Source organism: Salvelinus fontinalis, chromosome 23, assembly GCF_029448725.1.
Source record: "Salvelinus fontinalis isolate EN_2023a chromosome 23, ASM2944872v1, whole genome shotgun sequence".
Taxonomy (NCBI): Eukaryota; Metazoa; Chordata; class Actinopteri; order Salmoniformes; family Salmonidae; genus Salvelinus; species Salvelinus fontinalis.
The window spans coordinates 31,365,269-31,388,553 of NC_074687.1; the positions used below are offsets into that span (position 1 = coordinate 31,365,269).

The window sequence follows — 23,285 nt, forward strand, 5'->3', positions numbered from 1 at the left end:
TTTCAGAGTCAGTAGATAGGCCTCTTTAGTGTCCTAAGTTTTCAGAACTGTGACCTTAATTGCCTACCATCTGTAAGCTGTTAGTGTCTTAACGACCGTTCGACAGGTGCATGTTCACTAATTGTTTATGGTTCATCGAGCAAGCATGGGAAACAGTGTTTAAACCCTTTATAATGAAGATATGTGAAGTTCTTTGTATTTTTACAAAGTATCTTTGAAAGACAGGGTCCTGAAAAAGGGACCTTTCTTTTTTTGCTGAGTTTAGTTAAAAATGGTCCAAACTCTAGAGACAAATTCATAGGAAGACAATAAATTCAACATTGTCTTCAGAAACTGCCAGAAGTTACTTCTCCTACACAGAGAGCATTTGATTATATCTGTTCTCCTCTACCTTTCCTGGCTGGCAAAATACCAGGATGTTGTCTCTGGTTTTTAATCTGAATTTAGAGAGCTGAATTGGAAAACTGAATCTGAGGAAATTGCATTTGAAACATAGATCAACTTGAAATCACAGTTTCTAAACTTAATACACAGCAAATGAATGCAATATCTATTCAAATCTAATACAGTGCCTTCAGAAAGTTTTCACACCCCTTGACTTTTTCCACATTTTGATGTGTTACAGGTTGAATTAAAAATCTATTACATTGAGATTTTGAGTCACTGGCCTTCACACAATACCCCATAAGTGGAATTATGTTTTAAAAATGAAAATCTGAAATGTCTTGAGTCAATAAGTATTCAACCCCTTTGTTATGGCAAGCCTAAATAACTTTAGGACTAAAAATGTGCTTAACAAGTCACATGTTGCATGGTCTCACTGTGTGCAGTAATAGTGTTTAACATGATTTTTTAATGACTACCTCATCTCTGTACCCATACATACAATTATGTCTAAGGTCCTTCAGTCAAGCAGTGAATTTCAAACACAGATTCAACCATAAAGACCAGGGAGTTTTTTCAATGCCTCACAAACAAGGGCACCTATTGGTAGGTAAATATAAAAATGCAGATGTTGAATATCCCTTTGAGCATGGTGAAGTTATTAATTACACTTTGGATGGTGTATCATTCCATCCAGTCACTACAGAGATACAGGAGTTATTCCTAACTCAGTTGCCGGAGAGGAAGGGAAGCGCTCAGGGATTTCCCTTTTTTTATTTATTTTTTATTTATTTCACCTTTATTTAACCAGGTAGGCTAGTTGAGAACAAGTTCTCATTTGCAACTGCGACCTGGCCAAGATAAAGCATAGCAGTGTGAACAGACAACAACACAGAGTTACACATGGAGTAAACAATAAACAAGTCAATAACATGGTAGAAAAAAGGGAATCTATATGCAATGTGTGCAAAAGGCATGAGGTAGGCAATAAATCGAATAATTACAATTTAGCAGATTAACACTGGAGTGATAAATCATCAGATGATCATGTGCAAGAAGAGATACTGGTGTGCAAAAGAGCAGAAAAGTAAATAAATAAAAGCAGTATGGGGGTGAGGTAGGTAAATTGGGTGGGTAGTTTACAGATGGACTATGTACAGCTGCAGCGATTGGTTAGCTGCTCGGATAGCAGATTTTTAAAGTTGTTGAGGGAGATAAAAGTCTCCAACTTCAGAGATTTTTGCAATTCGTTCCAGTCGCAGGCAGCAGAGAACTGGAAGGAAAGGCGTCCAAATGAGGTTTTGGCTTTAGGGATAATCAGTGAGATACACCTGCTGGAGCGCGTGCTACGGGTGGGTGTAGCCATCGTGACCAGTGAACTGAGATAAGGCGGCACTTTACCTAGCATAGCCTTGTAGATGACCTGGAGCCAGTGGGTCTGACGACGAACATGTAGCGAGGGCCAGCCGACTAGGGCATACAGGTCGCAGTGGTGGGTCGTATAAGGTGCTTTAGTAACAAAACGGATGGCACTGTGATAAACTGCATCCAGTTTGCTGAGTAGAGTATTGGAAGCTATTTTGTAGATGACATCGCCGAAGTCGAGGATCGGTAGGATAGTCAGTTTTACTAGGGTAAGTTTGGCGGCGTGAGTGAAGGAGGCTTTGTTGCGGAATAGAAAGCCGACTCTAGATTTGATTTTGGATTGGAGATGTTTGATATGAGTCTGGAAGGAGAGTTTGCAGTCTAGCCAGACACCTAGGTACTTATAGATGTCTACATATTCTAGGTCGGAACCGTCCAGGGTGGTGATGCTAGTCGGGCGTGCGGGTGCAGGCAGCGAACGGTTGAAAAGCATGCATTTGGTTTTACTAGCGTTTAAGAGCAGTTGGAGGCCACGGAAGGAGTGTTGTATGGCATTGAAGCTCGTTTGGAGGTTAGATAGCACAGTGTCCAGGGAAGGGCCGGAAGTATACAGAATGGTGTCGTCTGCGTAGAGGTGGATCAGGGAATCGCCCGCAGCAAGAGCAACATCATTGATGTATACAGAGAAAAGAGTCGACCCGAGAATTGAACCCTGTGGTACCCCCCTAGAGACTGCCAGAGGACCGGACAACATGCCCTCCGATTTGACACACTGAACTCTGTCTGCAAAGTAGTTGGTGAACCAGGCAAGGCAGTCATTAGAAAAACCGAGGCTATTGAGTCTGCCGATAAGAATATGGTGATTGACAGAGTCAAAAGCCTTGGCCAGGTCGATGAAGACGGCTGCACAGTAATGTCTTTTATCGATGGCGGTTATGATATCGTTTAGTACCTTGAGCGTGGCTGAGGTGCACCCGTGACCGGCTCGGAAACCGGATTGCACAGCGGAGAAGGTACGGTGGGATTCGAGATGGTCAGTGATCTGTTTGTTGACTTGGCTTTCGAAGACCTTTTTTTTTTTTAATTTTTTTTTTTTTATTTCACCTTTATTTAACCAGGTAGGCTAGTTGAGAACAAGTTCTCATTTGCAACTGCGACCTGGCCAAGATAAAGCATAGCAGTGTGAACAGACAACAACACAGAGTTACACATGGACTAAACAATAAACAAGTCAATAACATGGTAGAAAAAAGAGAATCTATATACAATGTGTGCAAAAGGCATGAGGTAGGCAATAAATCGAATAATTACAATTAGCTAGGCAGGGCAGGATGGATATAGGTCTGTAACAGTTTGGGTCCAGGGTGTCTCCCCCTTTGAAGAGGGGGATGACAGCGGCAGCTTTCCAATCCTTGGGGATCTCAGATGATACGAAGGAGAGGTTGAACAGGCTGGTAATAGGGGGTGCGACAATGGCGGCGGACAGTTTCAGAAATAGGGGGTCCAGATTGTCAAGCCCAGCTGATTTGTATAGGTCCAGGTTTTCCAGCTCTTTCAGAACATCTGCTATCTGGATATGGGTAAAGGAGAAGCTGGGGAGGCTTGGGCGAGTAGCAGCGGGGAGGGCGGGGCTGTTGGCCAAGGTTGGAGTCGCCAGGTGGAAGGCATGGCCAGCCATTTAGAAATGTTTGTTGAAGTTTTCGATTATCACGGACTTATCAGTGGTGACCGTGTTATCTAGCCTCAGTGCAGTGGGCAGCTGGGAGGAGGTGCTCTTGTTTTCCATGGACTTTACAGTATCCCAGAACTTTTTGGAGTTAGAGCTACAGGATGCAAATTTCTGCTTGAAAAAGCTGGCCTTTGCTTTCCTGACTGACTGCGTGTATTGGTTCCTGACTTCCCTGAACAGTTGCATATCGCGGGGGCTCTTCGATGCTATTGCAGTTCGCCACAGCATGTTTTTGTGCTGGTCGAGGGCAGTCAGGTCTGGAGTGAACCAAGGGCTATATCTGTTCTTGGTTCTGCATTTTTTGAACGGAGCATGCTTGTCTAATATGGTGAGGAAGTAACTTTTAAAGAATGACCAGGCATCCTCAACTGACGGGATGAGGTCAATATCCTTCCAGGGTACCCGGGCCAGGTCGATTAGAAAGGCCTGCTCGCAGAAGTGTTTTAGGGAGCGTTTGACAGTGATGAGGGGTGGTCGTTTGACCGTGGACCCATGGCGGATACAGGCAATGAGGCAGTGATCGCTGAGATCTTGATTGAAGACAGCAGAGGTGTATTTGGAGGGCAAGTTGGTCAGGATAATGTCTATTAGGGTGCCCATGTTTACGGATTTAGGGTTGTACCTGGTGGGTTCCTTGATGATTTGTGTGAGATTGAGGGCATCAAGCTTAGATTGTAGGACTGCCGGGGTGTTAAGCATATCCCAGTTTAGGTCACCTAACAGAACAAACTCTGAAGCTAGATGGGGAGCGATCAATTCACAGATGGTGTCCAGGGCACAGCTGGGAGCTGAGGGGGGTCGGTAGCAGGCGGCAACAGTGAGAGACTTATTTCTGGAGAGATTAATTTTTAAAATTAGAAGTTCGAACTGTTTGGGCATAGACTTGGAAAGTATGACAGAACTTTGCAGGCTATCTCTGCAGTAGATTGCAACTCCTCCCCCTTTGGCAGTTCTATCTTGACGGAAAGTGTTATAGTTGGGTATGGAAATCTCAGAGTTTTTGGTGGCCTTCCTAAGCCAGGATTCAGACACGGCAAGGACATCAGGGTTGGCAGAGTGTGCTAAAGCGGTGAGTAAGGCAAACTTAGGGAGGAGGCTTCTGATGTTGACATGCATGAGGCCAAGGCTTTTTCGATCACAGAAGTCAACAAATGAGGGTGACTGGGGACATGCAGGGCCTGGGTTTACCTCCACATCACCCGAGGAACAGAGGAGTAGTAGGATGAGGGTGCGGCTAAAGGCTATCAAAACTGGTCGCCTAGAGCGTTGGGGACAATGAATAAAAGGAGCAGATTTATGGGCGTGGTAGAATAGATTCTGGGCATAATGTGCAGACCAGGGTATGGTGGGGCACGGGTACAGCGGAGGCAAGCCCAGGCACTGGGTGATGATAAGAGAGGTTGTATCTCTGGACATGCTGGTCTCAATGGGTGAGGTCACCGCATGTGTGGGGGGTGGGACAAAGGAGGTATCAGAGGTACGGAGAGTGGAACTACGGGGTCCATTGCAAACCAAAACAATGATAACTAGCCTGAACAACAGTATGCAAGGCATATTGATATTTGAGAGAGACATACAATAAGGCATAAAGTGATTGCAGGTCATGATTGGGAGAGCTAGCTAAAACAACAGGTGAGATAACAGCAGCTAGTCAGCTAACACAGCAACAGAAGGTAAAAATGGCGACGACTGGGCAGAGAGGGTCGGATTAACTACACACAGATCCTGAGTTAAGGCACAGAGCCGACAGATAAAACACAAATAAACAGAATGGAGTACCATGAATTAATGGACAGTCAAGCAGGCATCAGCTATGTAGCCAAGTGATCATAGTGTCCAGGGGGCAGCCGTAGATGGAGCAGTGAGGCCTCCACTAAGCTAGCACGCGTTTAAAGTTAGTAGCCCGGCGGGTGGTCTGCTCAGACGGAGGGGGTCTGCTCAGACGGAGGCCGGTTGAGGGCACCGGTTGAGGGCACGTCTGCAGACCAGACGTGGTCGTGTCGACAGAGAATCCAAGCCGGATAGCGATGGCGAAAGAGAGGTTGTGAATTGTAGAATTGTGTTTGCTAACTGGTGCTAGCTTCCTGGCTGCGCTAGCTGCAAGATAAGCTAGCAGTTACTAGCTAACCACGGGTTCCGTGCTCCATACCAGCAGTAAAGGGGTCCGGATATTGTAGCCCAGGAGTGGGCTTCAGTGGTAGCACAGGAGCCCTAGCCGGGCTAGCTTCAGGCTAATTGGTGCTTGCTCCGGGATGGAAACGCTAGCCAGGAGTGGTCACCCGGGATTGTGGTTAGCTAGTTGCGAAGATCCAGATGAAAATGTTCATTGTTTGCGGTAGGAATCCGGGGATATGGAGAGAAATAGTTCCGTTATGCTCTGCTTTTAGTCACGTTGTTCGAACTAGCGAGAGCTTTCCGAGCTAAAGGTTAGCTGATGACCGCTAGCAATGGTTTGCTAACTGATAGCTGGTAGGCAGTTAGCTGGCTATCTTCAGTAGATGGATTCCAGATCAGAAGTAAATAGAAATACTTTAGAAAAAAGCAGATCCACGCCACATTGGGTGAGGCGGGTTGCAGGAGAGTATTTAGAAGTTGAGGTTTAAGAAAGTATTTTTAAAAGATATGCGAAGAAAAAGATGTAAAAAGATATATACAAGGGACACGGGACACGACAGGACAAAGACGTCTACACTGCTACGCCATCTTGGGCACAATGAGGCCAATGGTGAATTTAAAAAGGTTACAGAGTTTAATGAGTATGATAGGAGAAAACTGTCAAAGCAAACTTTTTGTTTTGAATACAAAGTAATATGTTTGGGGAAAATCCAATACAACACATTACTGAGTACTACTCTCTATATTTTTAAGCGTAGTGGTGGCTGCATCCTGCTATGGGTATACTTGTAATTAAGGACTGTGGAGTTTTTCAGGATAAAAAAGAAATGGAATGGAGCTATAAGCGCAAGAAAAATCCTAGAGGAAACCCTGGTTCAGTCTGCTTTCCACCAGATACTGGTAGATGAATTTACCTTTCAGCAGCACAATAACCTAAAAGACAAGGCCAAATATACACTGGAGTTGCTTACCAAGAAGTCAGTGAATGTTCCTGAGTGGCCTGGTTACAGTTTTGACTTAAATTGGCTTGACAATCAATGGCAAGACTTGAAAATGGCTGTCTAGAAATGCTCAACAACCATCAGAGCTTGAAGAATTTAAAAAAGAATAATGTGCACGTATTGCACAATACAGGTGTGCAAAGCTCTTAGAGAATTACCTAGAAAGACTCACAGCTGTAATCGCTTCGAAAGTTGATTTTAACATGTATTGACTTAGGGGTGTGAATACTTACAGTATGTAAATTGGATATTTCTGTATTTAATTTTCAGTCAATTTAAAATGTCTAAAACCATGATTTCAATTTGTCATTATGGGGTGTTGTGTGTAGATGGTTGAGAAAAAGTAAATATTTAATACATTTGGAATTCAGGCTGTAACACAATAAAATGTGGAATAAGTCAAGGGGTATGAATACCTTCTGAAGGCACTGTATAACAAATATTAACTTGATATGGAATTTTTTTAACTGAATGCAATATTCATTCAATTCAGTTTTAAATCATGAAATACAAGTTAAATTTATTAATTCAATGATTCAATTTGTGCATTACAAATTCAAAAGTATTACATTCAAATTCAATATCCTAATACAAATTAAGAATTATTGCCACTAAAATCGCTCCATACCCATGATAATATGTTGTACTGAATTTTAGGGATAAGCATTTTTGTGAGAGGTCACCACGTTATAATATTGTACAATTTATTTTTAGAGAGCCTTTTAAAAGTTGAATGTCCATTCAACATACAAAACAAGTTTTTTCTGACATAAATGTGATGTGTAGGCTAGACCTAGTACTCGCTAATCAATGCACCATTCCCTACAGTCTGTGTAGGACCTGTAATTTATTCAACAAACATCTAAACACAATGTTTTGCTACAAGTCAGTCATGTATAAAGCAAACTAACAAATAGCCTTAAGCATAAGTAGGACTGTGGCTAATAGACCATAAGAACATGTGAATAAATTATTACCGGTAAGTGGTAAGGGAGAGAAACCTTAATAATTGATGTTTGTAAGATCCTGTACTAGGCCTACATCATGCATGTAAGAAAGTGTGATCAATTTCTTGATGTGATGTATGTGTTGAAAAGAGTCTGATGTCATAGGAGCACTGCATTCATGTCTGAAGATCCAGCAGGATGGGGAAAAGGAGGAGGGAGATGGGTTTCCATGGCAATCCTTTTATTCAGGTTTGTTGACGTCACATCTGCCTCTGGTAAATCCTTTGCACAAAGGTTAGTGTGTGTGTGTCGGTGCGTGTGTGCGTGAGTGCGTGTGTACGTGCATGCTTGCGTGACTGAGAGATATAGAGATAGGATGGAAAGCAGGTGTAGGATCGATAGCTAGAGGAAGATGACAGTAATTTGAGTTGTCTATTGACTGCCTTGATCAAGGACAAAGTCAGACAGTCATATTTCGGTTTCTGCGTAATTATAGGCTACACCTCACCCTTGTTTCAGTTCAGTTGTGTTGTATGGCTTGATAAGGACATTATAAATCAGCAACTCTACTGTAAAATGGAGCTACAGGATACCAATCTGATACAGTACAGACATGACACATACAGTATTGACAGGGATACATCTTAACTCTGCTGACTTGAACACAGCAATGTCACAACTGTATATAAAATGGTAAGACTACTATGCAAAAATTCTGCTTTGAAGGTGCCCAGTTTGGACAGACGTCATAATGTGTTCGTGTTCAAAGTCAACCAACAGTCAAGGACTGTAATGAGCAATGCTGCCACCTATTGGTGACAAAATAACATTGTAAATAGTGTACCATCAGACAAAGCTTGACCTTAAAGAGCTCTACCGCAGATTGAACAATGAGACAGATGTTTCACTGGATGTTTAAATGTGAAGCATCTGCTTGGCATTTCCACTCACTACCATATATGGCAGTGGGAGAAGACGGAACGAGATGGATTTTGGTAGACATTCTGCAAATTCTCATTGATGAAACATTTGATCTCAATACAGTTTTCTTTTCCCAAAACTAAAATCTGTTGTGAACAGAGTGGCCTAAGGTTTATAAACTCACCGTTTGCAAAAGTAAAAAAAAAATGCATTGTTTAGAATTGAGTTATTGCACGTGCGCACTTCCCTAACGGAAATATGCAGATGATGCTTGAACGTGCCAATAGGATCTTGCTAGCTCGTGCTTGTTCTGCCCACTATGGCAATTTTTCCCCCATTAGAAAAGACAGGCTGTGTTCTATCTTGGTTAAGTTCTACAAATCTTTGGCTCTACTGCACACATGACAACCGACAACATGCAATGTGTATTCAATACTATCTGACACTGATGTGGACTAGATTATTCTAGTGTTGTGGACAAATCCCCTTTTGTTACTAGCCACATGCTTATAATCCTAAATTGTGACTCCTAATCATCCCACTCTCCATCTGCACTGTCAGAGTGGTGCTTGTGTCCAACAGGTCCAAGAGAGAGAGATGCGTATTGACTTACTGGCAGGTTCAGTATAGGACCAGTGGGACGTCCTCCCTGCTTGGCCTAGGGGCGCTAATTAATGTCCCAGCATGCCTTTGTGTGGTGGGCAAGGAGGTTGTTGTCACTGCCAGCTGGGAGTATGATGGGCAGACAATCCACAGCACACTGACCTAACGTGACCTCAACCACATGGCCTCCAAAACACTGACTCAATTCTAGAATTATTGATGCATCCTCACTCTATGGTTCTTACACTAGATACAACTAGTTTAGATGGCAGTTGTCTGCATGCATGTACAGAAATACAGTAAGTCAGCGTGGCTGCTCCTCTCTTACTAACAGAAAGACTGAGAGAGAGAGATGGAGGGAGAGTGGCACTGTCAGGTGATCAATTCATGAGCACTTGCTGAGAGAAAATCGTTAAGACCGATGCACCTCTGTTCACCTTAATGGACTGAAGATTATTTTAAGAACACTATCAGCAGCAAGCTGAATATTAATTAGGGCTGTGTGACCCTTGTTTGTTTTTTAGGGAGAATATTTTGATCAAAAGCCATAGCAGACAAATGACGCAACTATGTATTTATCTTCCCATCCCCATCGTTCCAAAGTAATTCCCCATACTTCTTTTGTCAGTCTCTCGGGATGATAGACAACGGTTTTAAAATGGATATTGTAATTGAGTTCGTAAATCGTAAATGTTTAACAACATTAGTCTGACAAATTAAAACATTTATTTATTTTATTTATGTTGTTTACAAAAGCACTTTCATGGCTCCCATTATTACATCCTTGTTAAACAACGTGTGAGATAAAGGTTACCTCTGTTTCATCTCTTTCTGCACCCGTCCAAAGAAGGGTTTGTGAGTGACATGGATACTAATGAAAAGCTTTCATGAGCAACAATGTTTGTTTTAATTAAATCTTCGGACCTGATGGCTGAAAAGTGGACGTGGTTTAGATGTTTGGATTTTCCAATGACCTACAAAAAGCTCAGCTGAAAAAGGGACACTGCCATAAAAAACATATTGCATTTGTCATAACATTGATACTTCAAAAACTATCATCCCACTCTAAATATTGCAGTATGTATATACTTTATGTATAGCCAAGATCATTTTTAACAAAGCATCATTTTGGATCAGAGACATTCTACTAACACTTGACCTCATCGTCTGAAATCCGGTTGAGCTGAGTCAAATATGGCTTTAATTTTATCCCCTTGTGTTACGTGCCAAGATGGTCATCATTTATTGAACAGTCTTTTAAGATTATTGCAGAGAGAACTGATCATGAGAATAGCTGATGTCGGGTTAGGCTTGGCGTCAGGTTTGGTGTGCAAAACCCTCCCTATAAGAGGAACCTCAGTGTGTCAACCTCTTAGACAGACCTCTGGGGGAGCCAGGGGAAGGATTTCAATACAGCTTCTGGCTGTTAACTGTATTGTATTGGCTGCATTGTTAACTTAGTGTAATATAATAATGTTGTCAGGTATTAAACTTGGTGCAATCTTATCCCAAGGAGATATATAACACTGTTGTTTTGGTCGTACTCAGTCAACCTACAGAGATGGTTAGGCCCTTGTCAAGGAGTCACCTCACCACCTCTCATTTCTCTTTCTTTTTTGCTTCTCTCCTGTTTTTTTCTTGTAATTTTTTATTTTCAGATTCTCTTTCTCTCTCTCTCTTCCTCGCTCTCCCTCTCTCTCTCTAGCTAAGTTCCTTTATTTTCCCTTCCCTCCATCACAGCCATACATGGCAACTCTCTGGTCTGGAAAGTTTATTTTCATATTCTTTCCAATAGGATTCAAGTAATTCATTTCAGCTGTGGGGCCCTATCACTGACCCCAACATAAATAAATAGCCCAGAGAGGATGGGGGTTGTTGGTCTGAATCTTAGATGGAGGAAAGAGGTTTGGGGCCATAAGCATGTAAGTGTGGTCCAGCTTACAAACCACAAAGATGACCATCACAGTTGTGTAAAGTATTTAAGTAAAAATATTTTAAAGTACTACTTAAGTCGTTTTTTTGGGTATCTGTACTTAATTTAATATTTTATTTTTTGATAACTTCTACTTTTACTTCACTACATTCCTAAATAAATAATGTACTTTTTACTTCATACATTTTCCCTGACACCCAAAAGTAATCGTTACACTTTGAATGCTTAACAGGACAGGAAAATGGTCGAATTGACGCACTGGTCATCCCATGGTCATCCCTACTGCCTCTGATCTGGCAGATTTCTTCATTTGTAAATTATGTCCGAGTGTTGGAGTGTGCCCCTGACTATCCGTAAGAAAAATAAAATAAAAAATAAAATTGTGCTGTCTAGTTTGCCTAATATAAGGAATTTGAAATTATTTATGTGTTTACTTTTGATAAGTATATATTTTTAATTACATTTACTTTTGATACTTAAGTATATTTAAAATCAAATACTTTTAGACTTTTACTCAAGTAGTATTTTAATGGGTGACTTTCACTTTTACATGACTCATTTTCTATTAAGGTGTCTTAAATTTTACTCAAGTATGGCAATTGGGTACTTTTTCCACCACTGCCATATCGGAGAGGGACATGTGTGTTTATCTCTCCATGGCTTTGACAGTATATATCCTCTATGGTGCATCTCTGTACTATATTGCCTGGTAGTTTGTCCTTCTGTGTCAGTTGTCATTCCCTGCGCCCCAGCGGAAGATGAGTAGCAGCAAGGCTCTGAAGAGTAGCCTAATTTCCCAAGCTGTGATCTTATGGTGGCAACCTGCTACGTCTCTGTGTCAGATGTCTCCATTGGACACAGAGATGCTCCATTGGCATGAGATGGATTGGCAGATCCCACAGGTACCAGGTAATTAACACCTGAGTTGGCCTGATGGCATGGCTTTGGTTTGATACATCTTCCTGGAAGGCATTCTTAACCATGCCCAAAGTCAAAACACTGAAACATTCCCTGTATTGGCTATTCAAGCATGTTCCCTCCCAGTTGTTGACCAGGGCAAGCATGGCTGGCTCCCCCATCTGGATGGAGGCCATTATGCCATGACCAAATGACCCTGGGGTGATACACCAAACAAAACAGCAGGGGGCACTGTATAGCCTGTCTGTCTTTCTGAACCGCTACACATGCTAGAAGAGGCCAGTATAGGTAAACAAGGGTACAGTAGAGGTCAGTGACCCAGCTGGGGGAAAGTGCTGGCCTTTGTGTTGATACGGCCCGTGTTGTTTCAGATAGCCCTGTGCCTGCTCACATCAGCACAAAGCAGGACTGGCATGCTCTGGGCCCTTGTTGGCAAATCCCATGAGTCATCAGTACGGTGGTCTGACCTTTTTGTTAGAAGGTTTAACTGCATGCTGCTTATTGACCACCTTCAATGGTAACGGTGCTGCACTCCTGGCATACCACATTACACGCTCTGCGGATGCACGTAGGCCTACCCCCTGACCTGACGCATCACACACACCCCTCTTCAGGCTCCCTACAGTAATTACACTCGATCTCTATCTACAAGATTTAGTGCAATTTTTAAAGCGTTATAGTATTTCATGTTACTGACAGAAAACATTTGTATTGATCAGAAGTCAATGGAAGTGCTCCCATTGAGTAATTTATTCAATATTAATTTCCCCCTGGCCTCCCAAGTGGCACTGCACCACAGTGCTAGCTGTGCCACTAGGCTCGAGTCCAGGCTCTGTCGCAGCCGGCCACGACTGGGAGACCTATGGGGCGGCACACAATTGGCCCAGCGTCGTCCAGGTTAGGGGAGGGTTTGGCTGGCAGGGATGTTCTTGTCCCATTGCGCTCTAGCGACTCCTGTGGCGGGCCCGGGCGCAATGCACGCTGACACGGTCACTAGGTGTATGGTGTTTCCTCCGACACATTGGTGCAGCTGGCTTCCGGGTTAAGTGGGAATTGTGTCAAGAAGCAGTGCGGCTCGGCTGGGTTGTATTTCAGAGGACGCACGGCTCTTGACCTTCGCCTCTCCCGAGTCCATACGGGAGTTGCAGCAATGGGACAAGACTGTAACTACCAATTTGATACCATGAAATTGGGGAGAAAACTGGTAATAAAATAACAATTACAAAATTATTTCCCCCTGAAATTCTGTAATGAAAGTATTTTTTTGAGCATTTCCTGTAGAGCGGAGTATTGCATGATTGAGGGATAGCTTCCCTTTGACAACCAGGCTGGGCGGCAATGTACAGTAGATGCTGGCTCAATGAGAGAATAGAGCGTCAGGAAACAAAGAAGAGTGAAATGCTTTGGCAAACATTGACAGTATGATTCTGCAATATATCTTGATAGTCTCCAATAGATTTTGATAGTCTCCAATACGTCTTGATAGTCTCAAATACGTCTTGATGGTCTCCAATACCTCTTGAGGGTCTCCAATACATCTTGATGGTCTCCAATACGTCTTGATAGTCTCCAATACGTTTTGATGGTCTCCAATACGTCTTGATAGTCTCAAATACGTCTTGATAGTCTCCAATACGTCTTGATGGTCTCCAATACGTCTTGATAGTCTCAAATACGTCTTGATAGTCTCCAATACGTCTTGATGGTCTCCAATACGTCTTGATGGTCTCCAATACATCTTGATGGTCTCCAATACGTCTTGATAGTCTCAAACACGTCTTGATAGTCTCCAATACGTCTTGATGGTCTCCAATACGTCTTGATAGTCTCAAATACGTCTTGATAGTCTCCAATACGTCTTGATGGTCTCCAATACATCTTGATGGTCTCCAATACATCTTGATGGTCTCCAATACGTCTTGATAGTCTACAATACGTCTTGATGGTCTCCAATACGTCTTGATGGTCTCCAATACATCTTGATGGTCTCCAATTCGTCTTGATGGTCTCAAATACGCCTTGATGGTCTCCAATACGCCTTGATGGTCTCCAATACGTCTTGATGGTCTCCAATACGTCTTGATGGTCTCAAATACGTCTTGATGGTCTCCAATACGTCTTGATGGTCTCAAATACGTCTTGATGGTCTCAAATACGTCTTGATGGTCTCCAATACGTCTTGATCGTCTCCAATACGTCTTTATAGATTTCAATAGGTCTAGATAGTCTCCAATAGTCTTGATAGTATGAAATAAGTTTTGCTTGTACTATACTGCATTTGCACTATGTACACATCTGCACTACACTGTATATACACTGTATATACACTTTATATAAAGTATTTGTCACGGCAGCATCCCTTCCTCTGTATATATATATATATATATATATATATATATATATATATATATATATATGTATATATATATATATATATATATATATATATTCCCTCTGTAAACTGTACTGTATATCCTCACTGTAAATCAACTTTTACTCCAGAGTTTTATGTTTTATGTTTATTGTATTTATATTGTATATCCTGTATGTTGACTATGTTGACTTTGTCTGTATTCTGTTTGTACATTGTCTATTGCATGCAGCACCTGTTCAATAATTCAAATTAGAATGTAAAGTGATTGTGATTCATTCTGATTGTTGGCAATAAGTCTTTATAGTCTACAATACGTTTTGATAGTCTACGATACATTTTTTGTAGTCTGCAATAAGTCTTGATAGTCTGTAACAAATATTGCTAGTCTGCATTAAATCTTGATGATCTGCAAAAAGTATTGTTGGACTGCAATAAGTATTGATAGTCTGCTGTATGTCTTTATCGTCTGCAAGGAGTTTACTTTGCAATAAGTCTTGATAGTCTGATTGCAATAAGTCTTGATAGTCTGATTGCAATAAGTCTTGATAGTCTGATTGCAATAAGTCTTGATAGTCTGATTGCAATAAGTCTTGATAGTCTTATTGCAATAAGTCTTGATAGTCTGATTGCAATAAGTCTTGATAGTCTTATTGCAATAAGTCTTGATAGTCTGATTGCAATAAGTCTTGATAGTTGCGGCATCCAAACTTTTCATGGCTGAAGTTAATTGAAGTGACTACTTTTTAACCGTTAAAGTAATTTAAATTAATGAAATATACCCCTTGTTTTAGAAACCACCAGTATAGAGGAGTCTCAGTTTACAGTAAAATATAACCCCGGAGTTTGACGATAGTTTGTGATATCACAGGTGTTAAGTTCATTTGTCTAGTCAACCTTACTTTTCCTCTGAAATCTCCATGTAAAAGAATGCGCTGTTTTCTAAATGACCATTCTTGGGTGTAGTAGTGAAAGCAGTGAGGAAGACCATCAATCAATCAAATCTATTTATAAAGCCCTTCTTACGTCAGCTGATGTCACAAAGTGCTGTACAGAAACCATCCTAAAACTCCAAACAGCAAGCAATGCAGGTGTAGAAGCACCATTGGGGGTGGGGACATGCAGGTGTCAGATGAAAGAACAGAAAGGGCCATCTCTCATTTGAGCACAACTTTTTCATTTTATTAATAAATGTGCAAATAACAGTTATGATTATAAACAGGCATGTTGTGAGGCAGCTCTAAAGGTTCTGAACGCGGCGAATGGACCCCACGTTGGACCTCCAGTCATTGAAGTGGCGGTACTCGCCCCTCTCCAGTAGGTGCTGGTGGCCGCGGTAATTGGGGTGCTCGTAGAACACCCAGGCGCCATCCATCACATTGCAGGAGTGCACCTCGGGGTGACGCCAGTGCTCGGGGAGGTTCGGGTTGTCTTCGCTGAACTCCATCATCTGACCTGCAAAGTCAGGACGCTCATAGAGGCGGATCCTGAACTTGCCAGAGGTCTGGGGGGAGGGTGGGTGGTAGGGGTGGAACACCCAATAGGATTTGTATTCAGGATATGCATGTACACAGTATACATATATTGTAATCGTTTCATATTTGCATACCAATGCTCATAACCTTTGAACTGTTTTAAGGCATTGCATATCTGATTACAGATTTGTGCTGTGAAATTGCACATTAGGATTCATGTAATCAACTAGTCTAACACTCAACTACAGCTTGAAAAAGATACACCTGCATATTAGTATGTTTGTTATATTTTCTTTGCTTATTTCGAATACCTGGTCACTGGTTTTGATTGAATACACTACAGCATATTAACGTCATATGGCTGTACAATATGATTGATGAGACCGTGGAAAGAGCTATTGGGAAAGCTATTGGGAAAAATGCTGGGTGGAGATATGCAACGTTTGGTCCCACATGACGTGGCTCCTGAGCGGTGGCAGTAATTTAACACAGAAAAATATATGTGGGAAGACATTTGACTCTCCTTCTCCAACAAGCATCCTCCACTGCTCTAGGTTTTGAGTTGTGACAGCTTGGCTGCAACATTTTTCTTATCTACTATTTTTGTGTTCTTTTCTGTCTCCTCAGTAGCCTGCCTTTAGGCTGCACAGGACATATGTTGTAACACGCAGGTTTGTGTGTGCCAACCTGTATGTATACATGACACACATGAGAGAGAGGTAGAGAGAGAGGTAGAGAGAGAGGTATAGAGAAAGAGAGAGAGATGGGGAGAAATAAAAAGAAGATAATTGTATTCTCGATCAGCATTAACCCAAACTAATACTGCACGGCATGGCCCCCAATCTTCAAGCCAAACCCTTGGCCTCCTTGATAGGACTCACGTTGCGGATGACGCGGCAGGACCTGATGCTGTCATTGTAGCCCATCCAGCGCAGGTAGTCGGGGTACTCCCCGCTGGTCAAAATGTACTGAGTGCCCAGGTAGTTGGGCCTCTCGTACAACACCCAGTTCCCACTCTCCACACGGATGGAGTTACAGCGGCTAAAGTGGGAACTCAGCTCAGGGCAATCGCTACAGCATTCAAAGTGGCGACCCTGGAAGTTTTTGTCCTCATAGAAGATAATCTGTGGATTAAAAATAGGGGAGGTGGGTCAGTAGCTTTGTGAAACCAGACTGATCTCACAGTAGCCCACATTTTCTTTAACTTTAAGTAAAACTAAATGTGAGCGCAGCGGTCACTTTGCTTGACCAGGCAAGTAGGTGGGAGTATGCAAGGTAAATTAGGTGGTTGCAAATTTCCTGAAACTTTCACAAAGTTCATAATATTCAGAAATCCTGGATGGAGGATTCCAAATTGGAAAATTCCTTCTCTGCTCATTCCCTCCTGATTCCGAGGATCCTCCAACCAGGATTTCTGAAAAAACAGGTAACTTTTGGAAAGTTTCTGGACTTTTGTAACCCAATTAGGTGCAAATATAGAGATGGGGCGAAAAGGAAAATGACTGTTAAATGACCTACCTTTCCGATGCGGTCCATGATTGGGGCTTATCTCTAACTTTTTTGATAACTCAATATTTATACCTCCTTTCACATACAGTGGTATCGCCACTGCCATGGGCCAGATTTATATATGTGGGACATTGAAATGCAATGCCAGGGGAATCATTGTCATTTGAATAGCCTCAGCATTTATATCAGCACAAGAGCTGACGCAGCAATTGTTTTAAAAGTCTGCCCATTTTATACAATGTTTAGCCAGTGATTGTATACAGGTTGACCTTTTGATCTTACAATGCCTGATTCCAGAAACTGATTTATTGATGTAATTAAATTGTTCTCCAGGCTGCTGGTTGTGCGATGGCCTCCATGAAGTTGGCTTCTGGCCAAACTGCTCTGTTCTGTAAGCTTTAACATCTGCAATGGAACTGGCAGGTGCATTTCCAACACCCATCATGCCCCACCCTCCATCTAGGCTACTGTACACAGCACACCACCACATTTACTGTAGAAAGAGTCGTCCGATCAGTATTTATGAAGTCTTGAATGTCCTTACAGTTCAATACACCTCAAGATTCCAACACCAATGCCCCACCCTTCATCTACCACATTTAGAGTTGGAGTTGGCTAACATTGGAGTGCCTCTTAAATATTAGCCCCTATTTTTTAATTTTCACCTAAAAGGACACACCCTAATCTAACTGCCTGTAGCTCAGGCCCTGAAGCAAGGATATGCATATTCTTGGTACCATTTGAAAGGAAACACTTTGAAGTTGATGGAAACGTGAAAGGAATGTAGTAGAATATAACACAATAGATTTGGTAAAAGATAATACAAAGAAAAAAACAACCGTTATTTTGTTTTTTTTGTACCATCATCTTTGAAATGCAAGAGAAAGGCCATAATGTATTATTCCAGCACAGTGCAATTTAGATTTTGGCCACTAGATGGCAGTAGTGTATGTCAAACGTTTTAGACTGATCCAATGAACCATTGCATTTCTGTTCAAAATGTTGTATCAAGACTGCCCAAATGTGCCTAATTTGTTTATTAATAACTTTTCATGTTCAAAATTGTGCACTCTCCTCAAACAATAGCATGGTATTACTTCACTGTAATAGCTAATGTAAATTGGACAGTGCAGTTAGATTAACAAGAATTTAAGCTTTCTGCCAATGTCAGATATGTCTATGTCCTGGGAAATGTTCTTGTTACTTACAACCTCATGCTAATCGCATTAGCCTACGTTAACTCAACCGTCCCGTGGAAGGGACACCGATCCCGAAGAAATTTTAACTCGGATACAGTAGATGGATTGTAATTTCTGATCACTGTTCTTGAAGTCAGTAACACTAAATGCCTTCACACCTGAGAAAAGGGGTCATGGCTCTGACCACGTATAAGCTCAGCATTGGGCAAGCATCCAAATTACAATCACACAATGCAAATAGGGGGTGCTTATATTTGTCCTGTTTCACACAAGTGTGTAACCTGTACAAGTGTGTGGTGTGAAATGGAAATGTGTTTTTTACATATCCCACTCCCCCCGAGACACCTTCGGAGAGTGGGGTCACAACCAGGGATCCACCATTATTTATCATTTAACACTTGTAAAGGGTTTTCTAGTAAAAGTGTGTTCTATTAAGGTTAATGCAGCACTTGTGGTATATTGTTTTATATATCCTCCAATTTCTTAGTTAGCCATTTATGCCCAACTTCGTATTTGCTTGGACTTAATAATAATTTCTACCCATGTGTATTGCATATTTCTATCAGGATTTAAAACTCTCTCAAGCAAAGTATGTGGATACCTAAATGGATGTTGTGGATTCCATAGGCAACACAACTAGTGTCTTTTTATGAAGAGAGCCCTTGATTGTCAAAGCGGTCAATTATAACAGAGAGTGTGCCATCAGGTGAATTTAGCATGAATTTCTTGTCAGAAGTTACCCACTTATTTTATAGAACTAAAATCTACAACCCACAAAGGCAAGGACAATATTTTAGGCAGAGAATAATTATTTATTAGCCTACCTCGTTGTTTGCATGAACTGTTTACTTCTTTTAGTGGAAGCTGGGAAGATGTTTAAATGATGTGCCTGTATACGTGGTCAAGAGATCCAAGTCAACTAGGCTAAGTAAAAATAAGTATTTTGCAGATATACTTGAGTCACTTGTTACAGCTGATAGAAGAGCATGTGACAACAGATTTACCATAGGCAGTTATAAATAGCTTCATAACATCTTATGCCATTGTTCATATTGTTAATAACGGCCTATGACAGATTTGATCATTTCTTATGTAGTAGTTATAAAGGCTTTATGAATATGTACAGTACATAAAGTGCTTACAGTAAAGTGTTACATATTCTTCCAAATCAAGGATATTTCATTCATTGAAATAACTGGAAAACTTACACACTGTGGCTTTATTCTCGGAGCAACATTCTGTGTTTTTACTTCTTGGATTCCTTAAATACCCCTTTCATGGTATACAGTAACTGTTATTACACAAATATATTTATATTTACTAAGATATTGACCACTGTGTTTATAATATATGCCTTTTGATGTAAAAGTTCCATGCTCTTCTATAACTTCCATGTGACCTCAATCATACTCAGAAACAAGCTCATGTTTATCATCAGAAAACTTTATTCGAATCACACCATGCGACTACAATCATCTCTCTCCAGTGGCTATGATGCGACGGATGGAGCCCACGGTGGCATGCAGAGCTCCCCACTCGGTGTAGCGATGGTACTCCCCCCTCTCTAGCAGGTACTGGCGGCCGCGGTAGTTGGGGTGCTCGAAGAAGACCCAGGAACCCTCCTGGACCTTGCAGGAGTGGATCTCGCGGCTGTGGAAACGTTCCTGGACAGAGGGCAGGTTCTCAGTCACCTCCAGGGACTGACCATCGAAGTTGGGCCTCTCGAACAGCCTCAGCTTGTAGGGGCCAGTGGTCTGGGAAAAAGTTGATCAAACATCGAATAATGTGTCATTATTGGCTGTTTATAAAGTTCTGAAAGGTGTGGGCCTACCTAAGTTCTGATAGTAACTTGAATAAGGCCATGATAATGTTTCTCTATAAAAAAAAAAATGTTGGTCTCCTAGTTTACATGACTTACTTTTTTGATGACCCGACAGGATCTTATGCAGTCGTTGAAGCCCATCCAGTGCTGGTAGTCTGCATACTCCCCGGGGCCTATGATGTACTGGTAACCCATGTAGTTGGGGCGCTCATAGAGGACCCACCAGCTGCCCTCCACCCGACAAGAGTTGCATCGAGCGAAAAAGTCATGCAGGTCAGCGGAGTCTCCTTTGCAGTCGTAGGACCGCCCCTGGAAGTTCCTGTCCTCATAAAACACAATCTGTTGGAAGAGAAGAGACAGCGTGTTACATTTCTGAATTCCATATAGTTCAAAAAATTACAGAACTACGAAACTATGGAACAGGTGCTCATTCATTATATGAATCTCCACCGGAACACAACTCACCTTCTCCATCTCTTCAGAGTTCAGAATACCAGGCACAGTAAATGACACTAAAGCTCAGGGCCTGCAAGTATACTCTTTATAGATGGCAGAGACAATAACACCAAGCACATGGTTAGCACAAAGTGAATCAGATATTTCAATCAGCTATTTAAATATTTATCTAGGCTCAACGCACTGTTCTAAAGCACTGAATCACTGATCCACACACAATAGCAGGTAGAACGTGCCAAATTTCAGTCAGTTCATGTGGGATCCAAAACAATCCAGGGTTCCAAGGGCAGCTTGAGATAAACATTAAACAAATAAATCTAATGGGAAATCGAATGAGTCTCACTGTATGTTTTAACCCATGAAAATCCATGTCATGATACATTTAGGCCAGGACTTCACAAGCTCTTAACAGGCTGTCCGTATCGAATGGACAAACAACTAAATGTTACAACTGTACTTCTCTGTTGCAGTATCCCTTATTCTAGATAATCCCTTATCTTCACATCAAAATGAAAATAAAAGATTGAAACTATTGTATTGTGTCATTCTAATATGTTGTTAAAATCATATTTTTAAAGTCCAGCAGTGATACATTGTAATAACTTTGTAATGAATGAAATACATAATTCTGTCTTTATGGGAATACAAATGCCCTCTTGTCTATGTATTCATTATGATATGCGCAACCTTTCCTTATAGAGGAAGTGAGGAAGTAGTTGCTAGGCCACTCGTACAGAACCCAGAAGCACATGTCTTAAACGCAAAGTCTTAAAAAGGCCAAATATGATTCTATATGCAGTTCATACAGTTCATGCAAATGCCGTCCTGTATTATCAGCATACCACTTTCAATGCCAACTTTCAATGCCAGCTTTCATGCCGTTGTTGATGAAACCCGCAGAGGTCATCCATATACCTAGCTCAGTTTCACACAGCCCACTAAGCACAACTCCAAGACAGATTTCTAACAACTTTTGTAAGTCAACATAGTTTTATGGTTCTGATTGTAGCTATCTCAAATGAAGAGGACACATTTTTGTTCTAATTGTTTTTGCTCTGATTCACAAAATGTATATAGACAGATCGAGAAATAACGCAGTTCAATTCCATATACTGTAGCTACAGTGCCTTCCGAAAGGCTTATCACCCCTTTGTTGTGTTACAAAATGTATTCAATTGAGATTGTGTGTCACTGGCCTACACACAATACACCATAATGTAAGTGTGTGTGTATATATATATATTACAAATGAATTACAAATGAAAAGCTGAAATGTCTTCAGTCAATAAGTATTCAACCCATCTGTTATGACAAGCCTAAATAAGCTCAGGAGTAAAAATGTGCTTATCAAGTCACATAATAAGTTGCATGGACTCTGTGTGCAATAATAGTGTTTAACATGATTTTTGAATGACTACCTCATCTCTGTACCCCACACATACAATTATCTGTAAGGTCCCTCAGTCGAACAGTGAATTTCAAACACAGATTCAACCACCAAGACCAGGAAGGTTTTCCAATGCCTGGCAAAGGTCACCTATTGGTAGAAGGGTAAAAGTAAGGACAGTGAATATCCCTTTGAGCATGGTGAGGTTAGTAATTACACTTTGGATGGTGTATCTATACACCCAGTCACTACAAAGATAGAGGCGTCCTTCTTAACGTTCCTTCTTAAGAGAAAGGAAACCACTCAGGTATTTAACCAAGAGGCCAATGGTGACTTTAAAACAGTTACAGAGTTTAATGGCTGTGAAAGGAGAAAACTGAGGATGGATCAACAACATTGTAGTTACTCCACAATACTAACATAATTGACAGAGTGAAAAGAAGAAAGCCTGTACATGCATCCTGTTTGCAATAAGGCACAAAGTAAAACTGCAAAGAAAATGTGTCAAATAAATTAACTATCTCCTGAATACAAAGTGTTATGTTTGGGGTATATCCAACACATCACTGAGTACCATTCTTCGTATTTTCAAGCATGGTGGGGGCTGAATCATGTTATGGGTGTGCTTGTCATTGGCAAGGACTAGGGAGTTTTTTGTTGTTGATAAAAATAAACGTAATAGTGCTAAGCACAGGCAACATCCTAGAGGAAAATCTGGTTCAGTCTGCTTTCCAACAGACATTGGGAGACAGCAGGACAAGAACTTAAAACACAATGCCAAATAGACACTGAAGTGGGTTACCATGACAACATTGAATGTTCCTAATGGTCTAGTTACAGTTTTGACTTAAAACGGCTTGAAATATATGGCAAGACTTGAAAATGTCTGTCTAGGAATGATTAACAACCAACTTGACAGAGTTTGAATAATTAAAAAATAATAATATGCAAATATTGTACAATCCAGGTGTGCAAAGCTCTTAGAGACTTACCCAGAAAGAATCACAGCTTTTATTTTATTTTGTCTTTTATGAGGAAATTCAAGTGGGCATCCATAGGGGTTGTCTTTTATGTCCCTTTCTAGTTGCTTTGCCAACATTCAGTGGTTTCTTTCAGAACCCATCTGAAACACTTTCTGTTTTAGTTTGAT

The 23,285-nt window shown here is 41.3% G+C and overlaps 2 protein-coding genes across 2 annotated transcripts; both read right to left on the reverse strand.

Annotated features, from left to right (window-relative positions):
• Nucleotides 1-15,527: 15,527 nt before the first annotated feature.
• On the reverse strand, nucleotides 15,528-17,298 carry LOC129821529 (gamma-crystallin M2-like). Its single transcript, XM_055879200.1, has 3 exons — nucleotides 17,281-17,298; nucleotides 16,644-16,886; nucleotides 15,528-15,791 (listed from the first exon to the last, which is right to left on the reverse strand). The coding sequence occupies exons 1-3, from the start codon at nucleotides 17,296-17,298 to the stop codon at nucleotides 15,528-15,530; spliced, it is 525 nt and encodes a 174-aa protein (XP_055735175.1).
• A 2,644-nt stretch (nucleotides 17,299-19,942) lies between these two features.
• On the reverse strand, nucleotides 19,943-20,766 carry crygs4 (crystallin, gamma S4). The gene is made up of 3 exons (XM_055879159.1): nucleotides 20,758-20,766; nucleotides 20,389-20,664; nucleotides 19,943-20,224 (listed from the first exon to the last, which is right to left on the reverse strand). Exons 1-3 carry the CDS (start codon nucleotides 20,764-20,766, stop codon nucleotides 19,943-19,945), a joined length of 567 nt encoding a protein of 188 aa, XP_055735134.1.
• Between the last annotated feature and the right edge of the window lie 2,519 nt (nucleotides 20,767-23,285).